The 14587-nt window shown below is 38.3% G+C and overlaps 1 protein-coding gene across 2 annotated transcripts in view; it reads left to right on the plus strand.

Moving 5' to 3' along the window:
• Positions 1-14041, plus strand: part of LOC146483429 (uncharacterized) — a 33068-nt gene extending 19027 nt beyond the window's left edge. The window contains exons 17-20 of one of the 2 annotated variants that reach the window (XR_014863786.1): positions 5628-5947; positions 6280-6418; positions 11835-11945; positions 11977-14041. Coding sequence is in view for 1 of the 2 variants with exons in the window: in XM_085105655.1 (XP_084961781.1) it covers positions 5628-5947; positions 6280-6418; positions 11835-11854 (479 nt within the window). In the remaining variant the exon portion in view is untranslated. Of the gene's footprint in view, positions 1-5627; positions 5948-6279; positions 6419-11834 lie in introns of both variants that reach the window. The other variant, XM_085105655.1, reaches the window with a different exon arrangement.
• The last annotated feature ends 546 nt before the right edge of the window (positions 14042-14587 follow it).

Below are 14587 nucleotides of genomic sequence, written 5' to 3' on the forward strand. Positions count from 1 at the left end.
GTAACAGAGGGAAGTGGGGTGGAATCCACAAATTCCTCTCGACCTCCGACAGTGCCTTTTACATCCACAGTTGGGTTTCTTCTTTGACGTCCACGACAGGAATGAAATGATTAATAACTAAACTAATTATTTTTCTATAACCTTCAGAATATTCTACAAACCACCAAGGACCAAAAGTACCAATCACTGTGTTCCACATGTAAAAATAGGGCCAATCTGAAAAAGGATCTATTAGTATTTCGCAATTTTTCTTCCCGCCAGAGAATCAGAAACGAGTTTACAATTGTGTAATGGCTTTTGTCCAAAGCACACTATCGTTGCTTTCTCTGTGATATAAATCACCATTTGCCGATCTCAGCGGAGCTAATTGAAGTAACAGTGCTGAATTCCTGGGTCGCTGCCTTGATCGCCCACATCGTATGATTAATACCAATGCAATAAGCATTGGTTTACGGTATTAAGGATCGATGAGAAAGGACTAAACCCTTTAAAACAAGAACTTTCTCGGGCCACAAGGGCCAACAGGACCATGAGGGCCACAATTTGATTTGTATTTTTTATCCCTTGGAGCGTGTGTGACACACAGAACGTGGTTCACGCATGGAGATAGCCCGTGCGTGCTATTCAGTTTATCAATAATGTCATATTCTATCTTTATCTTATGGCAGGGTGAGTATAACTGGTTTGACAGGTTACGCGTGCTCCGTTTCACGCACTGTTACCCAGGTTGAGCTTTCTTGGGGATTAACAGTTTTGTAAAACAACAAAACAGTATTTTGTCGTCTTTGTTTATTACAGTGCACCGAATAAGAATATTCCTGTTCATTGATTCCTTGCTGCTAAATTGTGCATGTTAATTATGTCGCGCACAAAATAAACACACAAAGATATTTATCAATTTCTATATCATAATAAAGTGGATTATGTTTGATGTTGATGACCGTGGGTCCACCTTCTGTTACGTTTTCAAGGGTCAGCGCGCTTTTAGCTTTTAAATCGGATACTAGAACTCTTGGGTAACCCCTCTGTTTTAACAATCCGCTAGCCACTAATTATGCAAGCATGCAGTGACCCGAATCCAAGCCTACATTTGCATACAAAATGCTATTAAACAAGACAAATTTCGTAAGAGACCTGAAAATAACTTTATTCCCTTTGATTAGCGAATATAGAAATTATTAAGATACTCGAGATTTGAATGAATGAAAGTAACTCTCAGGTCTATATCTGAATCGCCTTGTTTGCCTGCGAACAGCAGAGCGGAGCTTAGTATTTCTGTTTTTTTGAGAGATGGCCGCTTGCTTTAGGTTTGCTGTGTTGATGAAGTTAAGGAGAGTAGATAACAATTTTCCCTTCTGCTCCTTCTCCACTTTTTTTCTATTTTTAATCTCCATCATTTGTATTTCCCCCCTCCTCTACTACCATCACCACCACCACCAACACCACCCCAAACCACCACGTGAAATGGAACACGCGCAAACCTGTCAAACCGGGTATACCAACCATGACTGCCATAAGATAAAAATAAACATGACATCATTGATAAACTGAATTAGCACGTGTCAGCTATCCCCACGCGCGAACCACGTTGTGTCTCTTGACTAAAACTCAAATTCTGCCATTCTGACCCTGTTGGCCATTGTGGCCGAGAAAGGTCGTACGTTAGTTCGATTTAGTTCTTTCTAATTGATCCTTCATACCATAAACAGATGCTAATTGCATTACTATTCATCAGCAACCCAGGAATCCAGCACTGTTAGTTCAATTAGCTCCGCTGAGATCGGCAAATGGTGATTTATATCACAGAGACAGGGACGAGAGTGTTCTTTTAACACAAGCCACTAAACAATAGTAAGCTCATGTCTGTAAATGCAGTTACGTTTGAGGACACCTTGGTGTTAGAACATAAAATAATCCAGCCATTGTAAAGTAAATGTGTGGTGAAATATCTTATGGCAGGAAGAAAAATTGCGAAATACTAATAGACCCTTTTCCAGATAGGCCCATTTTTACATGTGCAATACACTGAGTGGTTTGTAGAATATTCTTAAGGCTATAGAAAAATATTTAGTTTAGTTATTAATCATTTCATTCCTGTCATGGACATCAAAGAAGAAACCCAACTGTGATTAAAAAAAAACACTGTTGGAGGTTGAGAGGAATTTAACCCTACCAAGAAACAGCCTGGTGGATTCCACCCCACGTCCCTCTGTTGCTATAAGGCAAATTACTGTTAAACTAAACAAAGGCTTTGTGGTGAGCGTTGATGCTCGCCACATCAACCATTCTAAGGAGACTATAGCAGTCCTTATGGATGTTCTACGCTCTACTATTCAGCAATAGAACTCCAAAGAAACCCAAACGGCTCGTTTAGGAACCACCAAATGTCATAAAAGTCAATGGCAACAAAAAGTGATTCATTTTAGATGCTATTTTGTTTACAATTATTTGATTGCAAATTCAAATTTATCATTCTGCATTCTTGAGAGTAGCTTTGAAAAAGCAATTTCCTTTCATTGTATAAGGGTTTGTAGTAAGCAAAGATGATAAAAATGGACACATGATGTAGCGCGCCAAAACTATTCCACCAAAAGCTAGCCTTCACAATTGTTGCACCAAAACATTGCACCAAAACTCTTACCCCCATACAATTATACTCAAAGTTGAATCCGAGAATTCTTTGACTCCAAGTGGAAATTCTTGAGAGAAGCTTGGAAAAGCAGTTTGATCAATTTTCTTTTCATTGTATAAGGATTTGTGGTAAGCAAAGATTATTATAATGGACATATAATGTAGCGTGCCAAAACTATTGCACCAAAAGTAGGCGACCAAAATTATTACACCAAAATATTGTCTTTAAACTCTTACTGTACACATTATACTCAAAGTTGAATCCGAGTAAGAGTGGGGACAAGAAAGTAAAATATTCGCTCCCATCACGGTTCGGTCAATCCTAGCTGTTCCTCAAGCTGAAAAATAACAATAATCTACCCCAACAGACTTTTTAGTAAGGACTTAGGAGTAGAGATTTTTCAACTTTAAAAGATTATAGTCGGGCAGGCAGAAAACTGTTTTCACCATTGAATCTATTTCATTGGTAGCGAATATTTATATTTCTTGCAACTAGGCGGTTACAGTAAAACTGGATTCAAAACAAAGATTGAGAAAGGCCTAAACTACAAAATCGGTGATATTAACCATGACTGCCATAAAATAAAAATAGGACATGACATCGTTGATAAACCTGTCAACCCGGTTCATAAGCCTAAAATAGAACATGAAATCATCTCATTAAAATAAATGTCACGTTAGTAAGAATGCACCGCATTCTACTCATGAGATCAAGACAAAAGCTTATGACGTCATCGGCGTTAATTTATTTCCCCTAAAATTAAAAAGATTCCCCCTTAACAAAACAAGAGTTGTAAACGGTCCCTACCATACTACTCATACCTTCAATCCTGGCCAAAAATAACGGGACGATTTGCAAAATTAACCACGAACTGTTCCCCCACCCCCTCCCCCTCCCACCCCCAAGAAATGTTGTTACGATACTGAGTTTATCTACAGTCCGAATGATTCCAGTTGCGCTTAACATTGTTTGGGGGAAGGGGGGGCTTTCCAAAAATTGCAGAGACAGCTTAATAAAAATGTTGAAGACCGGCTTAAGATATGGAGAATGAAAATGTTTACTGACAACTTTTCTCCCAATGAAAGAAAGATTGTTTCCTCTTCTATTCTACCCCTTTTGATCATAGCACAAGTTTGTCTTAGTACTTTGGCAACATTTCTCACCCGTGTCGCAATAAAAAATCTAGGTTGATTTTGAATTATTTTTACGTAATGGGGTGAGAAATGTTCGAAAATAGATTTACTTTGTGCAATGCATTTAGAAAAGCATTTCAGCATGGCGATCAAATGATAAAGAAAGCCTTTACACGCTGCAAAAGGTAATAAAGTGCCAACAAACATCGCAAAATGACTTTATTAGTGGTGAGAAATGTAGCCGAGAAATGTTCGGACAAATGTTTTGATGACGTATTGTATCTGTTTTGAGTGGTCACGCAATACGCGCGATTTGGCAAAACAGCTACCGCTAAGAATTAAACGTTTCTGCTCTTAAAGTGATATTCGTCTCCAATGGTGGGAAAAGCGCCATGTCGTATTCTTGTAAAATCTGTGTTGGTGTCGTCAATGGCACCTGCCTAACGCAAAACTAAGAGGGCGTCGGAGGTCGCAAAAAGATGTTCGTCTTTACATCCAACATCTCTGCTCCTAACCTCTCTGGGAACAGGCAAGTGAACTGCATCTAACTACGGACCATCGCTGATAAGATATACCCGCTCCATTTGGCTACAGTTTTCGAAAGATTTTTTTATCTCTGTCAGTGCTTCTATGTGCATACTTTGCAAAATAACTACGCGGACGCATATCGACGTCTGAAAACAAATATCTGTTCCTCATCTCTTATTCCAATATTCGCGACTGTAACTAACTTTCACTTTATACGGCGAGGTGATGATGGGGATGGCCATAACACTCTTGACTTTAACAAAAGGAACCTCCAAATTGTCTTCAAAATGATATAATTTGCCAACTTAAAAGCATCGCTAAAATCAGACAATCCTGGCCAAAAATAATGGGACGATTTGCAAAATTAATCACGAACTGTTCCCCCGCCCCCCCACCCCCAAGCAATGTTGTTGCGATGCTGAGTTTATCTACAGTCCGAATGATTCCAGTTACGCTCACCATTGTTTGGGGGGAGGGGGGCTTTCCAAAATTGCAAAGACAGCTTAATAAAAATGTTGAAGACCGGCTTAAGATATGGAGAATGAAAATGTTTACTGACAATGCTATTTTGTGTTCCTGTCCCGAGAATTTTTGGCCAGGATTGTAGCTTGACCAAATGTTGGGTGATATTTTTTCACCGTCGAACCGATGATACTCGTTGATGAATTTCTTATTTAATTATTATTTCACACTTTATATTCTATAAATTACGAAGAAGATTATTTTACCCGATTTTTAAACACGAAAATACAAGGCACAGCCAACGTCGAAGTGTTCGGAAATTGGATTTTTTTATAACTTCTTAAACAATTAATAATTCTTGGAGAAATACAAAGCAAAATTTACCAAACATTTTTTATAATAATTAAGATCCTTTTTCCAAAAACCTTCCTCATGGAAGTGACTTTTTTTTGTTTTCTCTTCATGACTTATTAATGTATTAAGAAAACATGTGTTTAGGAGTTTAGTTTGCTGGAAACACCGATCCGGATGCGGTTGTTTCTCATGAGCTGGCCACAGTAAACAGGGCACGCTTCCGACGAACAGCGTGGCAAGGTCACATATCAATGAGAGTTGAACTCTATAGTTGCAAAGGTCAAATTAGTTTTGATAATCATAAATACCCTGCACATACTTTTCCACACTGTACTCTAACGGTGAACGTGCTTTTCATAGTGTACCTGTAATTTTTTTTCACTTTTTTCGTTCTAGTCGTTATTACATGGATAAAAAGGTTTCCAGCTAATTTTTTGCAAGACGTAATGTGTCCCACAAAACAAACAATAACAATTGTTTCCTTTTTAAAACACTCGACATGGTGTGCTGCTTTTCAGAATGTCAAGGTGCTCTGGGCGTGGAAAGCGGTGCCATTGCTGACGCTCAAATGAGTGCTTCGTCAGAGTATTCCGCTTATCATACAGCCACCCAAGGCAGATTGCACTCTCAGAAATATCTAGGAGCATGGTCAGCTGGCACCATTGATGCCAATCAGTGGCTGCAGATTGATCTTGGTAATCGGGTAACCAAAGTAACCGGTGTTGCAACGCAAGGAAGGCACTCAAGCAATCAGTGGGTAACCAGGTTCAAGCTACAGTATAGTGATGATGGTGTAAACTTCCACTATTACAGGGATCAACCTGATTATGCACCCAAGGTAAAATAGTCTTCTTCTGAAGAAATACTGACCCCGTAGTTGCAGTCTTAGCTATACTTCAACTGTGCATTATTTGTGAAGATAAATAACATGATTTCACTGATGATTTCTTGTTTCCAATGGAAATATTGAAAAAGTGCTGATATCAGTAGGCAATAATTCTCGAAATGAAGAGTCTTTTTTTTCTTGTCGAGAATCAGCATTATAACGCTCACCTGAGCTAAACCAAATATAGGGAAGACTTTTTCTCGCCGTCAAACCTATGATCTTTTTTGATGAATCCCACATGTGACCATTACTTTTCATTAAAGCTTTTTATTTCGTTCCTTTAGGAGTTTGCTGGAAACACAAATTCGAATGCGGTTGTTTCTCATAAGCTCACCACAGCAATCAGGGCACGCTACATCCGCTTCCGACCAACAGCTTCGTATGCTTACATGTCAATGAGAGTGGAACTCTACGGCTGTAAAGGTACAGTTTGTTTCTTTTCTCGAAATTTCTCTTTACAAACTTTTTCACATTTTACTTTAGTCACGATACCGCATTATATTGTGACTCTGTGTTGGAGCAACTTCATCCAGCATTTAAAGTGCTTATCACCCTTACACGATTTTAACAAATTTCGGAAATTTGTGTCTGTCTTAGACGCTTTGCGAAGAAATAAATCGTATCCCATGTTTCGTTTTGTTTTTATCAGACGAAAAAATTGCCCAAACTAGGCCGTTTTCCGCCACATTGAATACAAAAAGGAGCAGTTGAGAGACTGGAAACTAACAAACTTGTGACGTCGACCCGGTATCTCAGCCACAGAGCATTTGCTCATTTGTCGCTACATTCTCTATACTGAACTTGAAATGTGTTAGGAAGGTATGTGGTAGGTGAATGTGCTGCCTTCTCGGTCATGTAGAAGGGTATAGTTCTGCACGTTATACTGTTCAGGATAACGATGAAGCAAGGAAATTCAGAAAGAAATAGATCGATTTCATGAAACAAAAGCGTGCTAACCCGGAAAATCGTCAATATGCTCTAAGCACTTCACGAACGACGACTTCATGCGTCGATTCTGATTTATTGATGAAGTGAGTAACAAGCCAATCCTCTCAAGACGAAAACGAGACGATATCGGTATAAATGTGACGCCAACTGCCCATGCTAAAGCGGTGACAAACAAGTCCAGGTGTACTGATTTAAACTAGTGCCAAACACCTCGCCACGAACGAGTGGTAAGAAATGTTTCTATTTTTTTAAGTTCATAGGTGCTGCCAAATCAAACCTACTGAAATAGTAAACTTATTTAAATTTATAATTAGTCTAGACTCACAAGAATGCGAAGAAGCGAATGGAGTCTTTTACTTCTGACACTGCTGTCTGTTGGCTAGCGGATGAAAGGCCACAGTGATATGATAAAGCTAGTTCTCTTTTTTTGTCAATTCCACGTGTATAAATTTATAAATTTGGGGGTAGGCTTTCCAAGAGCAACGGATCGTTCTTTTTAAAAAAAGCTTCAGTCTTGAATTTGTCTGTGAAGAACGAGGTTATATAAGAGTCAATCGAACATGTCGGTCGATTGACATGTTCGAAATACTGCTCAAAAGGTCGGCTTTTCTTACCTGGAAATCGAGATATTTTGAAAAATAACACACGCAGCAGCGGCTTTCCAAACGTTGTGCGGTTTTACTTCTCTTACTACCAGACCAATTTCAGCTAATAAACAATTTAAAACTGATAAAAATATCAACTGAACAAGTATATATTTACGCCACGAAAAATGCGGATGTTTCCTCGGCGGTCCGCATGTTGCCGCGAAGTAAGTGCCACGAAGCCGTAACTAAACATACTTTAGCCCTAAATTTCACGCATTGCATAGCTCTTAAAGAAATCTACAGTGCTAGAGAAAGGATCAAAAAAGAAATAGCAATGATCAGAGACACAATATCTTGCCACAAAAACAAATGGTTGGGCCCCGCAATACAAAAACTTAAGATAAACTGATGTAATTACACAGTTGAATCCTAACAAAGATAACAAAAATAGCGGTCGCTTTCGGAGGTTAAAGATTATCACACGGTTCAATCGTAACTAGAAGCTGTACTGCCACCAGACCGCGAACTGAAACAAGCCAAACTTAAACCTAAATACTAGTAAAATGAAATGGCATAAGAACGACAGCCGCTAAACAGAAACAACAAGAGGTGAAATAAATACTAAACAGGCGCTAAACGTAGAACTCTATATAAAACCCAGAAATGTCCTTTGAGGTCAAAATACAAAGCATACTACAATTAAGCACATGGCTTTGTTCTATGATTATCATCAAATCCTTCAAATTGTCATGCCAACCCGTTGTAAGCATACAAGAAGCTAAATTGATCAAAAGACTGAGACAAAACCGCTAAACATGCGAGTAGGAGTTGTGTAGGCCTTCCATTCCTATTTTACGCGCTTGATCGTCGCGTCAATCACGTAGCCGGGGTTGGAGTTAAATTCTGAATCATCTGAGTTGTAGCTTAGCTCCGATTCGGTGTCATTGTTTGGCTTTTGGGCTAAAAAATCGGCCAGAAACCCAAATAGCTCGCGTATAATTCACTCCGAGTCACTGCTGTTTTGTTGTCTGCTTGTTATCGAGATACCGGGTCGACGTCACAACTCACTAGTGCCAGTCCTCTAATGGCGCGGTTTTAACTTCGGAAATTGTGATTTCGATCGCGTTTTAAAAATCGAGCATAACTTCAAATCTCCTTATTTTGCTTGTTTTGGCTTACTTTCTACCTCTACTTTTGAGAATGAAAGTAATTGGGTAGGAGTGATAAGCACTTTAAAGAAGAACTTGAACAGCTTAATACTTCTGTTAATTCTTTTCAGTCGTCTTTTAAGTATGTTTATGCAGTGATGACTCTGAGTTTTCTAGCAAATCAAAGGAAATGGGCCAATTCTTCAACATACGTGGCTATGTCGACTCACTTGTTAACATGGGCCAACGCCGCGCTAAAGACATTTATCCACAGTCAATACTGCAAACGTCACTGCAGGAAAAGAACTGGAGGATTCTACCCACCGTCACTTCCAGTTTCACCCGCATCACCATGAATTGAAGTCAAACGTATCACTGTACGAATTGCAAGTTTCGCCTAAATGACTCTGAAACTAGTACAATTTTTCACAACCTCCACTGGTTTCATTCAAAGGCGATAAAGCATGGGTAACTTTCTAGATAGAACGACAATCAACCTGGTAGTTGGCGGCGGCGCACGATGCAAATCACAACACAGATAAAATTTGAGGATTCAAGTGATCTACTAAAATCACTGATCGTTTCTTATCCATCTCCGCTAATGTTTTCAATTGCATAAAGTGTACTTTATTTTAAACGTTATACATTGGTGACACAGGTGGAGGTTAGGCGGCTGATTTTGCGAACATCATTGAGACGTTGAAAGAAATAACAAGAGGTACATGCCTCCAAACCACTCGCTCGACAATTTAACCTGCCTAACCCATTCTTACAGAAACACGACAGTCCGTGGCATTTATCTTTTCTTGCCTTTCCTGATATCCACGTAATTGCTTTTAACGCTCTCTCATTCTAATCCTTCGTATTCCTTTTGGAAAGAATACGAACGGACCACTCTTAGAAGTAGTTCCACTTCATCATCTGCCCAGCTAACGTTTTCTGTGGCATCTGAATCAGTTCTCTGCTTCTTTTTGGGCGGCAATGTGTTGATGTCCGCCAAGGATTAGCAAACGGCAAACTGCCTGGTAACCGTTCCTCCATCAATTTCCTCGGATTTATCGTTGTGTGTAAACGGTTGGGAATCTGAATACCCTTTAGAATAAACGCCTGCGAATCCAATTACCCTAAAAGGTAATAAGTCTGGAAAAATCTCCTCGAGTGTAAACGTAGTCTTTAACTGTACTCTTCAATGTCAGACGACAAAAAGTTTAACTCCTCGACTCCATCGCTACCAAACTACAACCCAAACATTGAACAACTGATTCATGCTCTTGCTTCAAGCTATCGAGTTATGTGCACTTGGGAAGTTTGGAGTGTAGACAGAAGCTTAAGAGTTTCCAAGAGCAACTCCAGTGGTCTCCAAACTTCCCAAGTGCATTATGACACGAGTTACTCACAACTAAATGCTTGAAACAATTGTTTTATAACATTGCTAGTGGAAATGAACACAGATGTACGACGAGCAACTTAACGAAATCTGGGACAAAAGTCGAAAACAGCACAAAAGAATCCATAAACTAAAAAAGGCCTTAGTTTCTTTTTTCTGATATTTTTTTTGTGCTTATGAAAATTAATTCCTTGCCTATTTTCTCGGCCGAAGAAGTTTTTTTCTGTCGCACTAAGCCGCTCGTGCAAGAAAAAACATTCCTGCAAGGCAATTTCCTTACTCCATTAATGAGTAATCAATGAATAATTAGATATTAGTAATTGAGTTTTGCCGATGACTAATGGTTAATCGATGACTAATCGATAATAACAGATTTTGCCTACACTTCGATCTCATTGATTAGTCATTAATGTCATTGACTACTCATTGGGAAAACATTTCCTATCAGCCAGCAGAACTATTACGAATCTCCTGGCCGCGTGTCAGGATATTTTCGAGAACTACCGTTCCGCTGAGTGAAAATGATACGTATCCGATATTTTTAATTTTTAATTAAAGTTTTACTTGTCAAACAAAACAACAGCTGTGCTCGGTTGTTCGAAAGCTGGTTACAATAATTTCATTAGGCATTGCGGTGCATTGCGGGCTAAAATATATTTTAGCCCGCTACTCTGAGCCAATCAGAAACAAGAAAATAACGTAGCTAGCCAATCAGGAATAGAAACCCTTCAAATGTTCGCGCCGTTTTCTTGTTTATTTACTCTCAGTCGTCTCAACTTGACGAAGAAGAGTTACAGAATCTCGTAGAAGAATCCATACCCAAAAAATGAAGTCTATTCAATAAAGGCTATTGTTAGAAAGTTTTTTTTTTTATTTCACAAGCGCTGGCACAAACTGTCAGGGGTACCCAAGGGTTCATTTCGTGGATATCTGTTCGGATAGCCCTAACTGCCTCTAAAATTCAATTTAGCCATAAAGAAAAGCTACATTTCTAAATGTAAGTTGGAAATTCGGAAGCTGATATCTTTCGTTATCGAAGGGGCAAATATATATCGTTGAAATTGCAAAAATAGTCACCAAGCATATTCGTAAAACTAACAACAGGGAATAAAATTCCGTTTTCTAAAACTTTCTGCAACTAAAATTAAGCATCCGGACAGATCAAACTATATTATCTTACACAGTTATGCATTTAAAAGAGACAAAATGATCATGGGAATACAGGAGACAACGTTTGAGTATTTTGTCTAAATGTTCTCGTTGGGTGCCTCTAAAAGGGAATCTACACTCCGACAACAAAGGGATGGTAAATTGTTGGAAATAGTGTCTAAATTCAAAATTTAAGTTTAAAGAGTAGAAATGACATTCAAGTGTGCTAAAAATTAGATATGAATGTCGCCTATTTTCGTTTTTGAATTTCCCGGGCGCCGCCATTTTGGATTTTATGACGTCATACGGTTGCCGCCATTGTTAGCAAGCAGAAGTTCTTTTGGGTGAGACAAGTGAGCAAACGTATTGCGTCATGAAATCCAAGATGGCCGCTCCCGAGAAATTTAAAAGGAAAATAGGTAGATAATCAAATCCAGTTTTTTCCGACACAAAAATCTTATTTCCATGTTTTCCAACGACATTTGAAATGAGATTGTATTTTCAACAATTTAACGTAAATTTATTTTAGACCGTACTGCCCTTCTATTATAACAAGCCCTTTGAAGAAAGATAATTGAATACCTTTTCGTGGAACTTATTTATATTTTGTAATTATTCAGTTGCAGAGGCATCTTTGTAACTGTCGTCACTTCAGCGTCTTCCCAGCGAAACTACAGCAAGATCTTCCAGTTTTGACTCACTTAGCTTTGAAACCTCAAGTCGACCATAAAGTACATGTTGCATTCATTAAAAGTGTCATAGGTATTTGTAGTAACAGTCGTATTGGAATCAATGTAATAAGGAATACTTTATTAAAGTAATGTGGATGGACAAAAATGTAGTTTGAGGTTAAGGTCGGTTAGGGGTAGTAACATAATGCTTTTTGGTTGATGCTGTAATGAGGAAAAAGACTTGGTTTATTACTATTTAATAATGGTTGACTTATTTATCAAGTATGTGCGGCCTGTTATATGTGCATATTGGGTATAACGGACCCTTCCAATCAATCTCGGCCCCGTATCCATTCTCACTGTCAGTTATTCTAACTGCTTACTGGGTTGTTCTAATTTGTCTAAACGGTATTACGTGTTCGAAATACTAATTTGGAATGACATAGCATTTCTTCACATGACCTGCCCCCCTGGATTGCCGCACTAGCTTGTTACAGTCACATGAACTTATTAGTTAAACATAAGGGAATAATCATCAATGGATTCATTCTCTAAATGATTTCAGGATTATATCGAGACGCCGTATGTTCTCGGCTTTTTTATTGTTAAATATCTGTTTAAAATAACAATTGTAAAAGGTAGAAGCATAATTTCGTTATTCTGTTGGTTGAGGTAATATCTAAATGGTGATTGGCTGAGTCGAGCTGCAAAAAATAACAGTTCCCAAAGTAACCAACAAGATGACGAAGCTTGCTGAAAAGTTTCAAACAATGACGGAGACATTTCCTGAATTTAACTTTTGTGCAAGTCTAGAATTAAAATGTGGAAGCAAGCCACATTGAAAAACACGAACAGTTAACTAGCTTTATAAAAAAAAAAACTAATCAGTTGACCGAAATTAGGAAGACAGAACGAAATATATCTAAGACCTATTTTATCTCGCTGCAAAGACTCAATCAGAGACACTAGTGTCGAAAATACCCAAGTACAAGAGACAGAGAATGCGAGTAGACGGTATAAAGTTCCCCACGAAGTCCAAGGCATTCTAGGGAAAAGTATTTCAGGGCATGTGATTAAAAAAGCATTTTTCAAGAGAAAAAAAACTGTATGAACTTGCCCTTGTCTCTAAAGCGGTGGTGGGTGATGAATGGAAAACAAACCTCCACTCTTACAGCCAATCGACACTAGATTTTTGGAAAAAGTGTCTACGTTTCAAAGCTGGCTAAAAAATGTGGAGATAATTATTGCCCATTTTCGTTTAAATTTCCCGCACGTCGCCATTGTGGATTTTATGACGTCATAATCCCTTTATACATACTTTATATCCCTTTTATAGACATAACAACCTTTATACAAAGTAATAGGATGTTAGTAATCATCAGGATAGCAACCTAACAATTGTTCGGCTCAGCGGAGACGCAGTGGCAGTTCCTCCAGGATCCAACGAAGGCTGCATTTTAAGCAATTCACTGCTAGAAAAAAATGTGACAACTTTCAATTAATATACAATCAGAATTTCGGAGATAACTTAAAAAAGAAGGAAAGAAAAATAGAAAGAAAGAAACCTAAAGCTACAATCTAGGACTAAAGAAAGAAAGAAAGCAACTTAAGACTACAATCAATTACAAATTAAAAGGTCTTGGTACAAATGTTACAATAATGATCCTATTAACTGCTGGTTTTGTGTGACTGACCAATGAAGCCATGTTTTACGTTTAAAGCCGATCTTACTAACCTCACCCTCCCCAATCCACAAGTCATTTTTATTACACGGGCTCAACATAGTTAGGGGGTGGGGGTCAAGGAACGTATCATGTTACTGTCACCTGTATAGGGAAACATCCTAAGTGGAAATTTCTCCCAGCCGTTTTGTCCTTGATCGTAGAAGTAAGCCTGACTTGGTGTTTTCTGTATTTGAAAATATATGCTATCTTCGAATTTCTATTTGTTATTAGATGTTCGATATCCGAGGTCACTCTTTTACTCGGTGCCCTATATTACGCCGTTCTCGCTTTACAATAATATTAATGCCTCCTGTTGTGTTTAAAATCAGCTTCAAGTTGTGGATCTTGAGTAATCACCTGGCAAATTCATTGCAATTTAATCTTTTCTATGGTTTGAAAACGCGTGACGCCCAACCGCGTGCAGTTTTAGCAATTGCAATCTGAATCCGGAGGAATGAGGACGCTCTAAACAGGTAATGTCAGTCTCAGATATGTGTTAAAAATAGCTAACGTACGTTCAAACAAACTAATAAAAATAAACAATCTGTTTGCTTAACCTTGAACGGCTTTGCTTTGACTTGACCCACTTCAATTATTTATAATGAGTTCCTGTTTTGGCGATTGCCATTACTGAAACCGAGATGCCATCCTTAAACGATATCCAGCTGGATATCATTTTATTCCTCCATATCATGTACGGAACTTATTTTGACATCAAACGTTAAGAGAATGAGGCTACACAGAGAATGTACTCTTCCCGAATATTCCTAATAAAACCCGTGATGAGTGTTATTGAAAAAATACTTACTAAAAGTACAGTAAAAAACACAAACCTTCTTCAACGTTTTACATTACGGCTAATTTCGAGACCGGTTCAGATGTATATTAAAAATAGCTTGATGTCGTTGAATATGGCCTTTTGTTAAATAGATAGAACTGTTTTCCATGCATTTTTCATGTGTCCCACAAAACCTTTAA

The sequence above is a fragment of the Pavona decussata genome, unplaced genomic scaffold (assembly GCF_977016875.1).
Source record: "Pavona decussata unplaced genomic scaffold, jaPavDecu1.1 SCAFFOLD_38, whole genome shotgun sequence".
NCBI classification, from domain to species: Eukaryota; Metazoa; Cnidaria; class Anthozoa; order Scleractinia; family Agariciidae; genus Pavona; species Pavona decussata.